The 18950-nt window shown below is 36.7% G+C and overlaps 2 protein-coding genes across 2 annotated transcripts in view; both read left to right on the top strand.

Annotated features, from left to right (window-relative positions):
* LOC136261087 (mucin-17-like) overlaps positions 1-4070 on the top strand; it is a 193765-nt gene extending 189695 nt beyond the window's left edge. Inside the window, exon 55 of the mRNA XM_066055053.1 lies at positions 3935-4070. The gene's annotated coding sequence lies outside the window, so the exon portion shown is untranslated. The remainder of the gene's footprint in view (positions 1-3934) is intronic.
* LOC136261085 (latrophilin-like protein LAT-2) overlaps positions 3548-18950 on the top strand; it is a 29324-nt gene continuing 13921 nt past the window's right edge. Inside the window, exons 1-13 of the mRNA XM_066055052.1 lie at positions 3548-3595; positions 3935-4080; positions 9656-9785; positions 9845-9951; positions 10013-10121; positions 10174-10327; positions 11777-11843; positions 11892-11958; positions 12010-12107; positions 12161-12287; positions 12477-12518; positions 12568-12645; positions 12697-12742. Coding sequence (XP_065911124.1) covers positions 3548-3595; positions 3935-4080; positions 9656-9785; positions 9845-9951; positions 10013-10121; positions 10174-10327; positions 11777-11843; positions 11892-11958; positions 12010-12107; positions 12161-12287; positions 12477-12518; positions 12568-12645; positions 12697-12742 — 1219 coding nt within the window. The remainder of the gene's footprint in view (positions 3596-3934; positions 4081-9655; positions 9786-9844; positions 9952-10012; positions 10122-10173; positions 10328-11776; positions 11844-11891; positions 11959-12009; positions 12108-12160; positions 12288-12476; positions 12519-12567; positions 12646-12696; positions 12743-18950) is intronic.

The following is an 18950-nucleotide window of genomic DNA, read 5'->3' as shown; positions in this document are numbered from 1 at the left end:
CAAAATTCACCTGAATTGTCGTTATTAAAATTCTTTCCATTAACCTACCATCACAGCCATTTCTTGGCCGCCACCTTGGATTTCACATCTTTTTTCACCATAGCCTTTTCAAGGGCCGCACTCCTTTTTTTACAGCTTGGCTGTTTTTGATTAGATTTCACTTCTTTTGTATTTGTATACCCCAAAGCCAGCCTATGGCCAGCTTTGGGGCTTTTTAACGTATGTATTTTTCTTTACCACAGGAAAAAGAAAAAGATGAAGCAGATTTTATAAATACTTTAACTCATTCTGATTTTATCAGTAAATGTACAAATTATATATATAATACATATATTTATTACATGTCAATTAATCCCCACAGGATAATTTGCAGCTGATCTCTCTACTGGGTGACTTGAAATGTAGCTGAACTCTCTACAGGGTGATCTGCTTGTACGTAGATGAACTCTTTACAGGATTCTCTCTACAGGGTGACTTGACTCTAGCTGAACTCTCTGCAGGGTTATCTGTTTGTAGTTGAATTCTCTACAGGGTGATTTGTTTGCAGCTGAACTCTCTACAAGGTAACTTCTTCTAGCTGATCTGTCTACAGGGTGACTTGTTTCTAGCTGATCTCTCTACAGGGAGATTTGTTTGTAGCTAAATTCTCTACAGGGTGATTTGTTTGCAGCTGAACTCTCTACATGGTGGTTGCTTTGTAGCTGAACTCTCTAAAAGGTGACTTCTTATAGCTGAACTCTCTACAGGGTGATCTTTTCATAGCTGAACTCTCTACAGGATGATTTGTTTGCAGCTGAACTCTCTACATGATTTCATTGTAGCTGAACTCTCTACAGGGTGATTTATTTGCAGCTGAAATCCCTACAGGTGATTTGTTTGTAGCTGAACTCTCTACAAGGTGATACTTCTAGGTGATCTCTCTACAGGATGACTTGTTTCTAACTGAACTCTCAACAGGGTGATCTGTTCATAGCTGAACTTTCTACTGGGTGATTTGTTTGCAGCTGAACTCTCTACACGGTGGTTTCTTTGTAGCTGAACTCTCTACAAGGTAACTTCTTCTAGCTGATATCTCTACAGGATGACTTGTTTCTAGCTGAACTCTCTACAAGGTGATACTTCTAGGTGATCTCTCTACAGGATGACTTGTTTCTAACTGAACTCTCAACAGGGCCATCTGTTCATAGCTGAACTTTCTACTGGGTGATTTGTTTGCAGCTGAACTCTCTACATGGTGGTTTCTTTGTAGCTGAACTCTCTACAAGGTAACTTCTTCTAGCTGAACTCTCTACAGGGTGACTTGTTTCTAGCTGAACTCTCTACAGGGTGATCTTTTCATAGCTGAGTTCTCTACAGGGTGATTTGTTTGCAGCTGAACTCTCTACATGGTGGTTGCTTTGTAGCTGAACTCTCTAAAAGGTGACTTCTTATAGCTGAACTCTCTACAGGGTGATCTTTTCATAGCTGAACTCTCTACAGGATGATTTGTTTGCAGCTGAACTCTCTACATGATGATTTCTTTGTAGCTGAACTCTCTACATGATGATTTCTTTGTAGCTGAACTCCCTACAAGGTAACTTCTTCTAGTTAATCTTTCTACAGGCGATTTGTTTGTAGCTGAGCCTCTACAGGGTGTTTGTTTGCAGCTGAACTCTCTACGTGGTAGTTTCTTTGTAACTGAACTCTCTACAATGTGACTTCTTCTAGCTGAACTCTCTACAGGGTGACTTGTTTTTAGCTGATCTCTCTACAGGGTGACTTGTTTCTAGCTGAACTCTCTACAGGTGATTTGTTTGCAGCTGAACTCTCTACATGCTGGTTTCTTTGTAGCTGAACTCTCTACAAGGTAACTTCTAGCTGATCTTTCTACAGGGTGATTTGTTTGTAGCTGAATTCTCTACAAGGTGATTTATTTGCAGCTGAACTCTCTGCAAGGTGACTTCTTCTAGCTGAACTTTCTACAGACTGGTTGATTTTTTTTGCAGCTGAACTCTCTACATGGTGGTTTCTTTGTAACTGAACTCTCTACAGGGTGATTTGTTTGTAACTGAACTCTCTACAGGGTGATCTGTTCGTAGCTGAATTCCCTACAAGGTAACTTCTTCTAGCTGATCTTTCTACACGGCATATTTGTTTGTAGCTGAGTTCTCTACAGGGTGATTTGTTTGCAGCTGAACTCTCTACATGGTAGTTTCTTTGTAGCTGAACTCTCTACAATGTGACTTCTTCTAGCTGATCTCTCTACAAGATGACTTGTTTCTAACTGAACTCTCTACAGTGTGGTCTGTTCATAGCGGAACTTTCTACTGGGTGATTTGTTTGCAGCTGAACTCTTTGCATGATTGTTTCTTTGTAACTGAACTCTCTACAAGGTAACTTCTTCTAGCTAATCTCTCTACAGGGCAATTTGTTTGAGCTGAACTCTCTACATGATGGTTTCTTTGTAGCTGAACTCTCTATTAGGTACCTTCTTCTGGCTGATCTGACTACAGGGTGACTTATTTGTAGCTGAATTCCCTACAGAATAACTTGCAATGTAATAAAATTGAGTAAATTATAAATGCAGCTGAATACTTTATTAGGGTGACTGTTCTATTAGAGTATCTCGATCTCGCATTTGTTACACGTAGTTATCTTTCGAATCATAACTCAGTGGTTTGTAATCCGATTCTTCTGTACTACTGCAAGGACTTTCTATGATGATTATTCCAGCTACATACTGATTTTCAGCTCGTTGCTCTAAGCGGTTTGCCTGGTAGACACGAAAACTAATAGTCTTTTTATTCATAAAAATCGATCGCGTAATTTTAACACAGGTCGGGTTTTGTGACATATCTCCATGGTCTTTATCCCGATTCCTTTCAAACCACAAAAAGGCACTCCTACAATGGTTGCTCCATCTACATATCAATTTTCAACTGATTCCTCAAAGGAGTTTACCCTGTAGGCGTGATAGACCTTCGACCTTATTTTACGCAAATAATCGGTCATAACTCCGTGAATGTTCATCGGATTCCTACCAAAGTTGGTACAGAGATCCGCCTTAATGAGCCCTTTAAGTGTGCCAAATTTCAGCCCGATCCAAGTACGCATTCGTGTTTTATGGCGGATTTTGCGAAGTGTGCGAAATGAAGTAAAAGAAGAAAAAAACGAAGAAATTAAAACGAAAGTTTGTTCGCTCGTATCTCGGAAATGGCTGGAGCGATTTTCTTCACATTTGGTGTGTAGACTCCCCTAGCTGGCCAGCACGTCTGTAGCAAATTTGGTTCCAATCGGATAAGGGATCACAGAGCTACATAGGTGTGAAAACTGCGTTTCCTTTCTTCCTGTTAATATACTCACGGGTGGCACGCCAGCTTCTTGGGCCGCACGACACACTACTGTGTGTCTTGATTTGACCTAATTTTGTAAAAATGAACTGTCAGTGCAAAATATTATTGGACTAATAAACACTTTCAACACTAACATGTCTATAGTATGTAAGGCAACTGGGAATCTGTTTGTCTGCTTTTATAGTATCCCAATCAGGCATGTCTACAACCCTTTAATGGCACAGGGAAAACCAGAGATGGTTGAAATAGCTTTGAACAGATGGGTACTGTATCTAAGTTATTTGATACTATGATAACAAAGTAAACTTTGTAAATTTTGTAACCAATGTTAGTAACCAATCCCTATTGTGTATGTGAGACTTGTAATAGAGTTAAAAAGAGAGAAAGAATGTTACTTTGCACATTAGTAGCCTTAACAGGTTAAAAATATTTGTTGTATTGTACAGGTAGCAGTGTTAGCTAGTAATTTAAAATGTATAATAGATACATTTCTTAATGAATCATAAATAATTATGTAGCTGCTATGTCCATGTATACTATTATAGTGTATTGTTATACATGATAGTAATTTATATTTCAACCATGGTAATTTTTATCAACAGAAAAATGACTTAGAGATATCCAAAAGTTTGGAATTTTCTAATACTCTGCCAACCACTGTACAGTCAGTTGCAGCATCAGCAGGAGCAACACTAGAAAGAAACACTACATGTCAATTTTATGACCACAACTTGCTAGATGAGCGACTGTAAGTAACGCAATCATTAAATGTGACCTGATTTGGGAAAACCGTCAATCTACACACATTAATAGATTGTGAGATATGCGATTTTAAACATTTCAATCCAGTATAGCTTGGGAAGGTCAAAAGCTACGAGTTTGAAATTTTTACCATGAATGTAGCCAACCATAGTGTTTATTACACTTCAACCCATAGCAAGTTAGCTATTGATATAACCATGATCTTGAGCACCTTTTTTCATTATGCTATCTGTAACACAAGCACATCACCATGGGTGGTGGGTAGGTGATTTATATATGAACTGAAAATAGCCAAGTGGGTCATATGGTGTCTCCAGCCTATAAAATTGGGCTCTTAGGACCACCTATGCCACTGAAAATTAAAGAAATGTATGTAGAAAATATTTGGACAACTGTCCAAGGCTGTTCATGTCTCTAGTCTTGTACTTCAACTGGCCAGTGGCATTAGAATGTGCCAGAGTGTTCCCAGTGGCTGGCACATGTCTCTTGTGAAAAGCAGCTTGATCAAACCAGAGGCATGGTTGTGGTGCAGATGTGTAGAGTATTGCTGTGGCTATCCATTCATGGTGAAAAGTGAACTTCACTGGTGTGTGCGTAGATCATCAATTATCAAAAATTTGGTCACAAATACAATACTACTTTTAATGGCCATGCAATCCTTTAACATTTAATTGGCTTGATAATACAGGTTTCAGAATGCAGATATTCTATCCAGATACTGACTTATATCCTGTTATGTGATGTGATATAGTTTGTGTTCACATGCTATGTAAGAAAAATCAACACAAAAAAGTAATGCATGTCCTTGCATGAAAATGATGCCAGTAAAAAAAGCACAGGGAGCATATATCTATCAGAACCCTAGAAAGCACATATTTTACCATTTATTGCCACTGGATGGTAGCTGCAACGCAATCTTGAATTACCGTATAGGCTAAACATTTTTAGGAGGGGGGGATTTTTGCTTTTTCAAGGTTTAGGGGTTAACTAACAGCAAAAATTTTATACTTGAAATTTTTTAGATCTCCATATATTACAGTCATGGTAATTTTCTTTTTACTTTGTTCAGCCTTGAAAACATTCCCCCTCAGAATATTTTGGCTATACAGTATTATCATAAGTGCCACCCTCGGATATGAGCCGCAGCTTGTATCTGAATATGCTGGTGAAAGTATTGATAACACATGTTTGAAGGAGAAACTAAGTAAAGGAGTCATTTTAAGCCAAGAAATAGCATTTTGAGAGGAGCCAGGTGGATAATGGTAATAAAGGATGTTAAACAAAACAAGGTCAGTCATTTGAAAACCCATATAAATGCTGTGGGCTACTGCCACATAAGTTCCTAGTAGTCGCCCTCTGATAGTAGTCACCTTTGCATTAGAGATGGGATGATATGGCTATACATTGTCATATCGCAATATGCAAGAGAGTGATACAGGCAACAATACATATTGATACATCACATATTGCAATATATTGCATGAATCATGAATAGGGAGTGGTTCATAATAGGGATCGGGGCAAAAATTTTCAAAACTCTCTAATAGAACATATGCCAAAAGCAGCCTTCCAGGCTTTGGATGTGTTTCAAAAACCATCCAGACCTTCCTCTAGTGTTGTAAATACTGACCTGGAAGTATAAAACACAAGGGAAATGGTTTTGGGAGGTTTTGAAAATTTCCAAAATTGCCCCAAATCTCCATCTTCTTATTCTTATTTCACGCATCTACAGCCCACAGGAAGTAGATATCAGCACTAAAAACGTATGGCGTATTTTAAAATCATTCCTACCCAGGTCTGTGTGGTATTAAAATCTTTGCTTTCTAAGGTGATTGTGAAATATAGAGCAAGAGTCATGGCTTTGAGACGCCATTCACTCGCGAAGCCATAAAAGCAAAAGTGCAGCAGTTTTAAAAATGCCATTTGAAGCAACACACAGGACTAAAACACATCAAGATGTATTAACTAAACATTAAACATAAATGTACTCGCTGAAATTTGTTTCTGAACGTTTTAGAGTTTTTCAACTTGCGTCAGTGAAGGGGGTGTGGCCCATAGCCCATCACTAAAACCGCATTCCGGGCACTTCCCAAGGGCTGCTACAGCTGTTTATCAGTCAAGAATCGACGTAACAAGCCTCATAAGCTATCAGAAATAGTGTAACCCTTGTACGCAATTGAAAATTATGGCAGCTCCAAGGCTTTAGGGGAAAGAATTTGCATTAAAAAAAAAACAGTATCGCCTTCCAGTATCATGCCTTATAAGCTACCAGAAAAGCCTTATACGCTACCAACAGAGTTTGCCTCTTTGCCCACTGTTTGAACATGAAGACCTTTTCTTTTATTATTATTATCATCTTTTATATTAAACAAAAAAATCTTCCATCATAAAAAAAAACTGAATTAAAAAGAGGGCATGTCTCCTTCGTACATGATCAAAAGATTGAGAGCAGTTGCCTTGAGGATCAGCACAAGAGAAGACTAAAGCTACTTTTTACAGATTGGTAGGGTTTTCCAGCTATATAATTGGATCAAAGTATTTAACACGGTGGGTGAATACAGCCTGTTGCATGATCATGCCTTTTCAGAGTCTATAGCTATTCCATAAGACTGATCATGAGTACACACTCTACCGCTAGTAGACAGATGCTTGAGCATCATGGAGCAAGCCTTCACATAATATTATATTACTGCAGTACTATATATTACATGTACTTCAGTACTATGTTACTGCATGCAGTGCACACCAGCCATAAATTTGTGTTGTCCATATGCATGGACATGAAGAAACTAGGGGGGCAAAAATTGTAAATTTAAACAAGTAGAATAGGGATCGAAGTTGTGATTCTGAAAAAAAACTGCATAAACAAGAAGTAATAGGGATGGTGTTTCACAATACTGCTTAATACATCAACACAAGCCAGCAGCTTGATTTGTGTAAATTGAATTTAAGATTGCTATTTCGGCTTTTTATTTGAACAGTCAAAATAGGAATCTTAAATTCAATGTACACAAATCAAGCTGCTTGGCTTGTGTTGATGTATTAAGCAGTATTGTGAATCACCATCCCTATTATTTCTTGTTTACGCAGTTTTTTCAGAATCACAACTTCGATCCCTATTCTACTTGCTTAAATTTATAATTTTTTGCCCCCCTAGTTGACATGAATATTACCTACAAAGCTGTAGTTGGTATAAAATTTTAAAATTACTAAAATGCTTTACAAGTTAGTATTGCCACAGATTCAAGATATTCTGTCATATATGCACTGCTTTGTAATATCACATTGTTATATTGTGATATTTTTCAGTATTGATGATTTCAAATCCTATATCATCCCATCTCTACTTCACATATATAGTATGCTAAAAGTTATAGTAGCTACAGTTATTAACCAGTAAAATATGGTGTCACACATGTGGCATTATTATTGTGGAACAAACTATGTCCTCTTAGCTTCTAGCCTTTTGACTGTGGTCAGGCAGACTTGCAGGCATGCAGGCAAGCAGGCTAACCAAAAGATTAGTTTTCACTGAATTATTAAGTCTTTGTGATTCCATGGAACTAGGTTTCTATTTTAACAATTGTAGATACGTTCTTTCATAAATACATTTTCATTGTGCAAAATACTTCAATAGAGAGAGTTCCATAATTTTGGTTAGTTTGTGGCAACCATTCACCCATACTTTAATGGCATAAAAAGTTAAGAACCATGTAAACGTGAAAAGGTTGGCAAATTTTGTGCTCGTGTGCCCCATTTTTGTAGGTCTGGTTACTAAACAAAAAGCATTCAAATAGGGACCAGTGAGAAGCCTATAAAGTCTGTATTTGCAAGTTAAGGCCAGGTAAACTTGATTACTTGTTTCTCTTCCACAAAAATTTGGATTTCCATGCAGGTGGGAGGCCATTTTTCATTATTCGTTAATATAGAAAATACTCCAAATCAACCTGTCTGTTACTATAAAGGTTAGCTAAAACCTTTCAAGAGCTACTACTTACGTTTTACCACTGCTTCTGAGGTGCAAGTGACATTTGCTGTGCTGTAAAATGATAGCCAGCCTTCTTAGCATCAAAATACTTGTGCACATGATTGATAACAGCAATAATGAAATTAGAGGCGGTGGGGTAAAAAGAGATGTGAGCAGGGATGAGAAACAATTAATCAACTTAGCCTGGCCTAAACTTGACATCAATACTGTTTAAATACAGAAAAAAATTCCCAGGGAAGTGATGACTTAATTACAGAGTGTTTGCATAGGGCCAGACCACTGGGATCTGGTATTCTTTCTGCATTTAATCATACATGTTGCAGTATTACGACTGATAGACAAAAGTTTGATAATTTAAATTTCACTTGGAACCCACAAGTGTTTGTCTTGACTCCCTGGTTTACTGCTTTCTGTAGCTCCCTAGTAGAACAGTAATATTAAATCAAAATATGAGAAGTTGTGCTGTTTTAGTAGCACTGATTGAAACCCTGGATCCCAAGCTGTGCAGCAGACACAGGTCAAGCTCTTAAATATAGTGCTTGAAGTACTTTCTGGAGCACTTACAAAAGAGCTTATGCACAAGCACAAGCACAAATACTTCAATAAAGTAACTGCTTTAATTACAAAGTGAAGCACTATAGAAATGCTTGAAATAATTATATAGTTACATACTTGAAATTAGATAGCAATTACACATCATGAACCTAGTGTCTTAACCATTAATTGTTACAGCAACTTTAATTGGTAAAATATTTCATCCTTTAATCAACACCTCTCTGGCCTAAAGACATTTCCTGCATTATTAAATAATTTTTCTGCAGTAGCTGATGATTCAGGAATTCCTGGATCAAGTTACTTCCTAGTTTGTCTAAAATTTTATTCTACATTCAATATTTTTAAAATTAAGTTTTGACTGTCTGCTTCACAAGCTATCTTTGGCTTTCTTGCAGGTCCCTAGTAGAACAAAAACAAATAAAAATTTATGCAACTATAATAGGAGTGCACAACTGCACCATTGCCTGATGTATACACCAAAGGCCTGAGGGTGAGTGTGTATTTGTGAACAGGCACCACGACCATATCCCTTAACAATATGATGTGGGTAAATTGTTATATGGTAGGTTGCAAAAAAAAAGTTTATGTTTCGTAATTGTAATTATGCATGTTTTTACTGTAATTACATTTTGACTGTAATCCATAATTATGCAATGAAGTGGTTTTTCACCAGCCCAACATATTCATAATTACCAATAGAGCATAATTCGTAATTACACTTTTATAATTATGGTACTACAGTATACTTACAAATATGAAACATAAACTTTTTTGCAGCCTACTGTGTATACCAGAGACTCATAAACAGCAGAAAGGAGACAAAATAATAAACAGTCACCCTACAATGTCTAACAATTGTCATGTGTAGCTACCTCTCATTGCTCTACTGTAGTGAGAAAAGTGAACAACCTATTGGTACTGATTAAGTGATACCCATCTGCTAAATAACATTGATGCAACAGATATGTTACACTGACATTAATAATAATTTATTGTCCACTGTTTATACCACACACAGTAATCAAGCCGGTGGTTGGTCACAGGAAGGAGTAAAATTGGATGATGTTAATTCTAATGACACAAAAGTGACTTGTCTTACAACTCATCTGACTAGTTTTCCAGTACTTGTAAGCATACGTCGCAAAAAAGTAAAGAGATATAATTAAAAGCAATAATTATAGACATATAATTTTACTGCACTCCATAGCCAACCCCAGCTGATGATGCATTGTCGATAATTTCGTATATTGGATGTGCAATATCTCTAGTGTGTCTTTGTCTTTCCATTGTGATACTGACATATGTGCTGTTTAGGTAAGTGGTTCTTCTGTTTTTACACTCAGTATGTTATGATTCATTGTTATTTTTGATATAGAACAAAAGATAAAAAGAATAACGTCTTCATCCATCTTAATCTGTGCATTGCACTTGCATTGGGTCTGATAGTATTTGTTTCTGGAATAGAAACTGCTACTGAATACCGAGTAAGCATTCATACATCTGTAGAATTTTGTAAAATGTAATTGTAATTTTTAGGCCTCTTGTATAATTGTGGCTGTTCTTCTACAATATTTCTTCATATCTACATTTTGTTGGATGTTATGTGAAGGAGTAATGCTCTATATGATGTTGGTAAATGTGTTTGGTAATAAGCCGAATCGTCGACGTTTCTTCTTTATCTTGGGCTGGGGTGAGCACAACTACACAGAAGTAGTTGTATGCATATAATTATTTTAAATTTAAAAATGAAGTAGGGATCTATGCAACAAAAAATAGTGAAGCAAGAGATGAATGATGGTATTACAACATAGCTCAGTGGGAAAGTCCCCAATTTGGCGTTGAGCAAAATAATTGTTATAGCTAATGTGCCAAAGTAGGGACTTTTCCTCTGAGCTATGCTATAAAATCATCATTCATCTCTTGTTTCACTACTTTTTGTTGCATAGATCCCTACTTCATTTTTTAATTTACAATTTTTATTGATTTTTGTTGTAGCACAGCTAGCTACAATGTAACTTGTGACTGTTCTATTAGAATACAATACATGACTGTTGTATTAGCATATATCTCAAGTCAGCCAAGAGAGGTGCAGACCAATAGGGGGTGAGGTCATTTTGTTTACTGTTAAGTAAACAACTAGATTGTTAAGAGGTGTTGTCTCCGTACTCTATCGCTATTAGCAATGGCGGATCCAGGATGGGGCATTTGGGGCAAATGCCCCTCCCCCTTGTGGAGGAGCCATACTTTTTTTGATTGAAATAATAGACCTTTTTATCAGGCCAAGATAACTAACTCATGAACATATTATTAGCATTTATTACAAACTTATCTGAAATTAAAGTCAAACCAGCTGGTAAACTGTCACCCAGCACCTCCATGCATACTACACACGCCTCTAAAAATAATTATTGAGTTGCTGGTGTCCAAGACATTCATAGCCTTTTAAAGACTTTACAACCAGCTGCAAAGGCCAAAGTGGCAAAAACTAACAGTGAAGCACTACTAAGAGATGATTACTTGCTGTTTCAAAAATACAGCAACTAAGGGGAATATCAGTGTTCTCCCTACCCACCTACAACTTAGCCTGTTTGTGCACCTCCCCTTGCCAGCTGCTGGATCCGCCCCTGATTAGTCCATCTAGATCTTTAATTGATGGGCGTGGTCATGAACCTATCGCAAACAGGATCCCAATCGCGAACTTGCACATATCTAGTCTTATAGTAGCACCAGGACTGAAGCGCTTCTGAAATCAAGCTCTGAAATAATTCTGTGGTGTCTATATATGTTAGGCACAGTGGGCCTACACTCGTCGGAACCCAAAAAGGCACATCCCACTAGTGAGTTCATTATTGTGACGTAAAATGGAGGCTGTCGCTGCTTTGTTTGGCCTCTAGCCTTGCGACTGAAAATTAGAGTTTTGACAACTTTTTTTAAATTCTATATCCGGCCACCTGTTATATTTGATGCTGTTTTATATATTATATAGACTAGTACTATTCTGTAAAGGTGATTTTCATCACGTAAAATGTCTCTAGGATGATTTTAAAGGCAGAATTTGGGGCAGCACATGAAATTTTCAGGATGATTCCTACTTAAACGGTACTACCGTACTTATTAATACAATGTTTTTTTACATTAGGTCCAGCAATTCCAATAGTTGCAATATCAGCTGGAATAGTTCACAGACACTATGGGACTGATGACTAGTGAGTATGAACTATTTGTGTTATGATTCTAATTTTGATCACTAATAGTTGCTGGATAAAATCAGAGGATGGAGCAATTGCAGCATTCATTGCACCTATTGGGGCTATGATCTTGGTAATAGTACTATACTCTGTGGAATAAATAGTACATACCAATCAATTGCAGATAAACTGTGTGTTTCTTGGAATTACACTAAAAGTTTTATATCAAAATACACGAAACACGATCCATGAAAGAGCTTCTACTAATGCAGCCACAGCAAAGTAAGTTCTATAAGTAATACATAAACTGTGTTTCATTACTAGTGGGTACCCAGAGACCTCCTGAAGGCCATAGTAGTACTACTGCCATTACTTGGATTGACATGGATTATTGGAGTTCTGGCTGTGAATGATGACACCGTGGCATTTGCTTGGATATTTGCAATCCTGAATTCTCTACAGGTAGCTACCAATCTTTTTGTGTCATGAAATAAGTTTATATACAGTTTACAAGACATGCATAATCTATATGTTAAACATTTAGTACTGTAGATTATCATGTTCTGCTAAAGTATAATTTTGTAGTTGTGCTTGTTTACAAACCTAGCTATACTTGCAGAACTATGCATTACTACAAATATTTATTTCTAGGGTGTCTTTATCTTTATATTCCATGTTGTCAGGAATAAACAGGTAATTATAACTGGAGTTGTAGTACAGTACTTATTGTGGTTATTTTAAGGTTGCTAAAGAATTTAGAGATTGGTACAACTTTTGGAAAGGCAGCAAACTATACAATTTCTACAGAAAAATTTGTTCTGTAAGTTTTAAGTTTATAATAAAGATTTAATCTATATGCTTTGGATTACAGGATTGTAGAAACACAAGTTCTATTACCAGTACAATGAAGACAACAAGTAAGTGTGAATGTGTGTATGTATTGTGTGTGTTTGTATGTGCGGTATGTATGCACATGTGTATGTATGTATATATGTATGTATGTATGTATGTATGTATGTATATATGTATGTATGTATGTATGTATGTATGTATATATGTATGTATGTATGTATGTATGTATGTATGTATGTATGTATGTATGTATGTATGTATGTATGTATGTATGTATGTATGTATGTATGTATGTATGTATGTATGTATGTATGTATGTATGTATGTATGTAAGTATGTAAGTAAGTATGTATGTAGGTACGTACATACGTACGTATGTATCGTCATAGATGGTATATATAAACATGAATTGGAAACGAGCAAATATATATTGTCTATCCTGGTTGTGGTGCACTAGTTGTCAAAATGTTGACAGGCTGTTCACAGACCTTTCTCTTGGTTATCTAGAAGTGTAGACATTTTGTCAGTGTGTTATGTTGTGTATTGAACAAGAACATGGGGATGTGTTTAATATTGAAGGATACACCAATGGTGACAGGTAAATAGTAGCAGGTAAGTATCAGTAAATATCTCAGCAGCATTGCTATTAGCCGACTTGTCATACAAAGCCTTATTACTACTACCAATTAACTACTTAATACATTACAATAAAGCTTTAAAAGTCTTATAGTGCAAATCATCATAAATGTCCAAAACATGAAAATTTCAATAAATTCTATTGAATTTTGGTGGTATGACCTTACTGTAATGATGCTTTAGAATGTACAAGAAGTTGATAGTAATGATCCCATATATGGATAATTAGCAAGTGATGTGTGGGCGTTGTTGAAACTACTAATCGTATCTTAAATACAGCTACATTTGATATTTAAATTTTTTTGGGAATTGTTACATTTATTGTTACCTGTTTCCACACCAAAATATGAAGGATTATCTTGTCTGCTTATTAAGATATGTCAAGGTTATTAAATTCACCATTTTATCCATAACTTGCAAAAGGAAGTGAAATACCGTATAGTAAAAAACTTTGGCGGTAAAAGGTTTGCCGAAAACCCACTATTGCAAAATTGACGAAAAAAACTTTGGCAAATGGAGCTTAGCTACCACATACTGTACCGCTCAAATACAATATCGCTACACGAGAGTGCAAGTGAGTAAACAACTCACAAATTAAGGGTGTGGCAGCCGTTTTGATCGCGAGTCTTTATCTCTCACATTGAGGGATGACGACTCACAATGGAAATGGCTGCCACACCCCTTAATTATTAATCGCTTTCACATAGCGATGTTGCATTCGAGTAGTAGCTACCATACAAGTGCAGCTAAGTATTGTTCACTGGTTCTTGTAATGTCGAGAGCAATGTTTGGATTTTCGTGAACACTTGTGGGACAATGGACTTTGCAACAATGGAAGGGAATCAAGCCAAAGGGAATGCTTAGAAATACCCACGATACCTGTCACAATACTTGGATACCCATCCTTTCAACATGGCTAATCTGCTCATGTGATTGCTAAAAATAATTGGCGGATAAAATTTTGGCGATTGTAATGCCATTTGCCAAAGTTTTTTACTATACGGTATTTGAAAACTGTCTGGTAAAGTCTAGTTCTTAATAGCATGTACTTTCACCGTGAAAACATACTCAGCACAGTAAAATACAAAGTCAAATTTTTCAAAAACAAAAACTCTAATAGAGAATTTTTAATTTGAAAATCTTTTCTTCAATATCAACAAACAAGTGTAACTGGTAAAAAAATTTGATGTCTATATACAAATCACTTTTGAAATTGCATATTACATTAAAAAGTTGGCCTGGGCTCAATTTTTGGACATTTATGACGATTTGCACTATACTCTGCTGGGGTATAATTACAAAAAATAGAGCCTGTTTTATCAAAGCAGTATAACTGTACAGCACAGCAACCACATCTGAGTAGGCTATTTACATCCCAGTGGTGTAAGAAAATGATTCTGAGCTTTTAGTTTCTCTATATAGCAACATTACAAAATTGTATCAAAACATAATATTTAACTTAGACAATGAGAATTTTGTCTCCATACTTTTTGCTGCAAGTCAATGTGTCTAATCAGTCCAGCTTCCACTGGTGTAAGTGGTAATTAATACAGCTGTAAATGACAAACACTGCTTTGTAGCTTACAAGAAAGCAAAATGTTCCAGCTGTAATAACCATATTATCTTTCATGAACTGTAACTAGATAGGGCATGGTTATTGGACATACCATATAGGGGAAAGTTTCAATGGACAAAAGTTTCATGCTAGAAGGTAAACAAACTTATTCGCGGTTGCCTGCTCAAAGCACTTAGCCATGCACATAAACAATGTACATTTGTCGATAATTGGGTGTGGCTCACAATGATTTTGATGTATACATACACTGGCACCTGACGATCAATTAAAGTGGGTGTGGCTCTATATACATAAGGCCTACACACAGCAACACACATGGTTTCGTGCATGCCTTCAGACTGCAGCAACACACCTTACTAAATGGGTGTGGCTCCACGTATGACTAGGTACAGACAGTGATGCACAATCCCACTCCTTGCATCCTGTCTCCTCTGATGAATTTTTAATTAATTCTAGAGTTCCCTGAACTGAGATCTATCGGTTTGCTTATGGTTTGCCTAAACCGAATTATTCTGCATGCCATAATTATTATTTTTGTGTTGTAATTTAATACAGGCTCCTGTACTGTCCACCCAGTGCATGGTACCCCTGGGTCTAGACCCCTGTGATTATGTTGTATATTGTCTCTCTCTGATAAGTAGGCGTGGCTCAGAACTGCTGCAGGACTTTCCATATTCATTTGCGGGAAAACTTTCGCAGTTTTTGACAAAACCACGAAATCCATGAAAGTTTCGCCCATTGAAACTTTCCCCCTATACAATACCCATTTCCAATCCGTGTTTATGTATACTATTTATGGTATCATACAGTATAGCATAACATGAATCACTATAGTGGGTTCATAAGAGGAATTGACACTGTAACAGTCCTAATTAAATATACACCAAAAATCCACCTTGGAAAGCAACATTCAACTCAAAAAAACACTCCAGTGGTTCTTTGCAAGGAGAATAGGTCCACTAGAGTATCAAGTGGAAAGGAAACAGTATGTGCACTCTTGACAATGCTGAAATTTGCTCATAATTATTTCACAGGGATAACCAATCTTAGAAGCAGAATACTAGAATGAAAGGCGAGGCTTGTTAAATGATTAAATGTGCCTGCCTGAATTATATTTGACTTCACTAGGTTGTTTCTTGTAGCTCAGATGCCATTGGCCATCCACAAAGTATGTTCAAAAATGGATTTGTTTGCATAGATAGCTTGTTGTTCATCAAACCTGTTGTAGTAAAACTTGGTATAATCCATGAAAAGGTGCATGCAGCCTTCAAAAGCCTGGGTGAAAAAAGTAGTGAAAGGTGGCAGTTAATTCAGCATTAATGATAATTATTAAATTTATTGTCTTTAATATCATTGCAGTCATGTCATGGCCACCACCTTTGGATTCACAACTTTTTTCATCCAGACTTTGAAGGCCATGCCCTTTTTATACAACTTGGCTGTTTTGCTTGGATTTCACTTTTTGCAATTCAAATACCCCAAAGCCAATCACAAACTAGCTTTGAGGCTTGTTTTACACACATCATTGTTATTCATATCTGATATAAGACAAACTAGTGTTCTAACAATTAAATACAGAATAATACCTACTGATTGGATACCAAAGCCAAATGATCTATGCAATAACCAATAGCTAAATATGAGAATTGTTATATAATTTGTGCTTCCTTGTTCATGGCTACGGCTGTATAGTGTTGTATTATAGTGCCTGTATTTATTTGCACTAGTGATTTATAACAAAGTAAATTCATTGTATGAATGATTGTAGCTATACCACTAGGAATTTTATTTTGCAGTGACTGTTCTATTAGAGTATCTCAATTTTTCATGCAAAACATGATAAGTTGCAGGTGCTCAACTTTTAACAAAGTGAATCCTGCACCTTTTATGCTAGAATACGATTTCCAACCTGTTGTCACAAGTTTAGCTAGCATAGCACTTAATATGATGATTGTGATGATGACGATTGATGCCAGTGGGTCTTAATGATAGCGTACTACCCTGCTGATCAGTACCAAAATGGCTATAATATATCAGCTTCAATTCAATGGAATTCTAGAGAAGTTACAATAGCATTGTATTGCAGATTCTGCTTGACTAATATAGCGCACGGATTTCTAATAGAACACACATAGAATGTTCTAGGTTTTTCATAAGTATTCATTTATAGACTAAGTGAAGTGAACAACTGTGATAGCAGCTGCTCACTATTTAAGGATTTGGGTGTCCAGTATAGAGGTTCCAGGTTTGAACACTGGTAATTTTTTTCGACATTTTTCAAGCATATTATAACCCTGCAGTGACTGTTCTATTAGAGCATGTTGACTCCATGACTTACAGTTGTTTGGTTTCTTGCCTTGTAACTCTATAATTGCTAATGCAATTTCTTTGAACCACAAAAGGTTTGAGCTATGATGGTTAATCTATACGCTTACTGATTTTTAAGTTATTTCCATAAGAGGTTTACCCTGTAGGCATGACAAGTCGGCCTTCATCTGTAGCTCTATGACTGTTTATCAGATTTACACCAAACTTGGTGTATAATTATGCTGCAATATGTTCTTAAAGTGCACCAAAGTTCAAGAAAATTGAGCTACATTTTTGCATTTTTTGTCAAGTGTGCAAAAAGAATAATCTAAGCCCCCAGAGCCCCCTAAACAAAGAAAGAAAGAAAAAAAATTATGCCAAACTTTGAGAGCTTGTATTTCACTAATACATTAGACAATCTTGCTTAAATTTGGTATGTGGGGTGCTGAAGGTGGAGGGCATTTGCAGCACAAATTGAGAAGGGAACACGGAGCTATGTATGTATGAAAATCACATTTTCTTTCTTCCTATAAATATACTCACAGTGTGGTGCACCTGCTTTCTTGGCCGCACAGCACACTACTGTGTGTCTTAATGTTGGAAGCTTTACCTGTACATAAAGGTTTGCTTCTGGATGGTTTCCCTACTACAATTAGTTACATGGGCAGACCATCATGATGTGCTCACTACAAGATCAAGCCCTAGTAACACTGTACTAGATATTCTGCATTGTACAAAGTTGACAGTTTACTACAAAGATGTGAAGGAATCTTTGTGAAAGAATCTTTTGGTTTATAAACTAACTTAAGTGTGGTAATTTTAATGGGTTTAATTTGTGGTTTACAATTTAAGTTAAGGGTAGGAAATTTCATAAGTCAAATTAAGAACATCAAACATTTTAATGTAATTTATTGTATCACAATAAATTGAAATTAACATGCGTGCTGCATATATCATGATATAGCACTATAAGAACTTGCACATAATTTCTGTGACCTAAGTGCATGCTATAGTGTAAGGGTACGCTATGATCTAAGCATGTGAAGTAATGTTGAGATGGTTTCAAGTATTGTGTAATCAACAAACTGGTTTAACAGGTTTGCGGTCATGTGACATGCCACGTTCTTGAAAGGTGAATGGCCTAGTTAAAGAAAAGTTCTAGTAGGTGAAACAAGACCGCTAGTGTCGCGTTGTGTACAGGGGACAGTGGTTGGTGAAATGTGCCACTCACACGAGTTGTGTATGAGTCGAGCTACCATGGCCAGAGGTTCTTCGTAGCAGTCCTTCCAGCCTACGGAATCGATCGAGATAGTAACAAGAAACAAGGTCGTCATCGCTGGAAGTTCATTATAACCGGTGAGCTCGTTCCTTGTGTGACACGTGTTGCATGCGGCGCACTAAATTGAATGGAACTGATCGCACCATTACAATAAGACGAACGGCTATCGAGGGATACTGGCCGAGTTCTCACGCATGTTCTATAAGAAGTTTAGCATAATTAAAGTGATGCTGCGATGAATTGCTGTACTGACTTAGTCTTGTCGTGAGCTTTCAAGCTCGTCCTTTAACATTGTGTCGTTAGCTTCCGGGCTTGTCTGTTCAAGTTTGTCATAAACCTCTGGGCTTGTCTATTCAAGTGTTGTCAGCTGTTGCGCTTTTTGTTTGAGTTGTTTAATTGTTATCAGGGTGTAATAAGCTTTCATCATTAACATGTTTATATGCACAGCTAACATGTGCCTTGATTTGCATGAGGT

This window comes from Dysidea avara, chromosome 7 (assembly GCF_963678975.1).
Source record: "Dysidea avara chromosome 7, odDysAvar1.4, whole genome shotgun sequence".
Classification (NCBI taxonomy): domain Eukaryota; kingdom Metazoa; phylum Porifera; class Demospongiae; order Dictyoceratida; family Dysideidae; genus Dysidea; species Dysidea avara.
The sequence above is the reverse complement of the archived record's forward strand: the minus strand, read 5'-3'. Positions and strand labels throughout refer to the sequence as shown.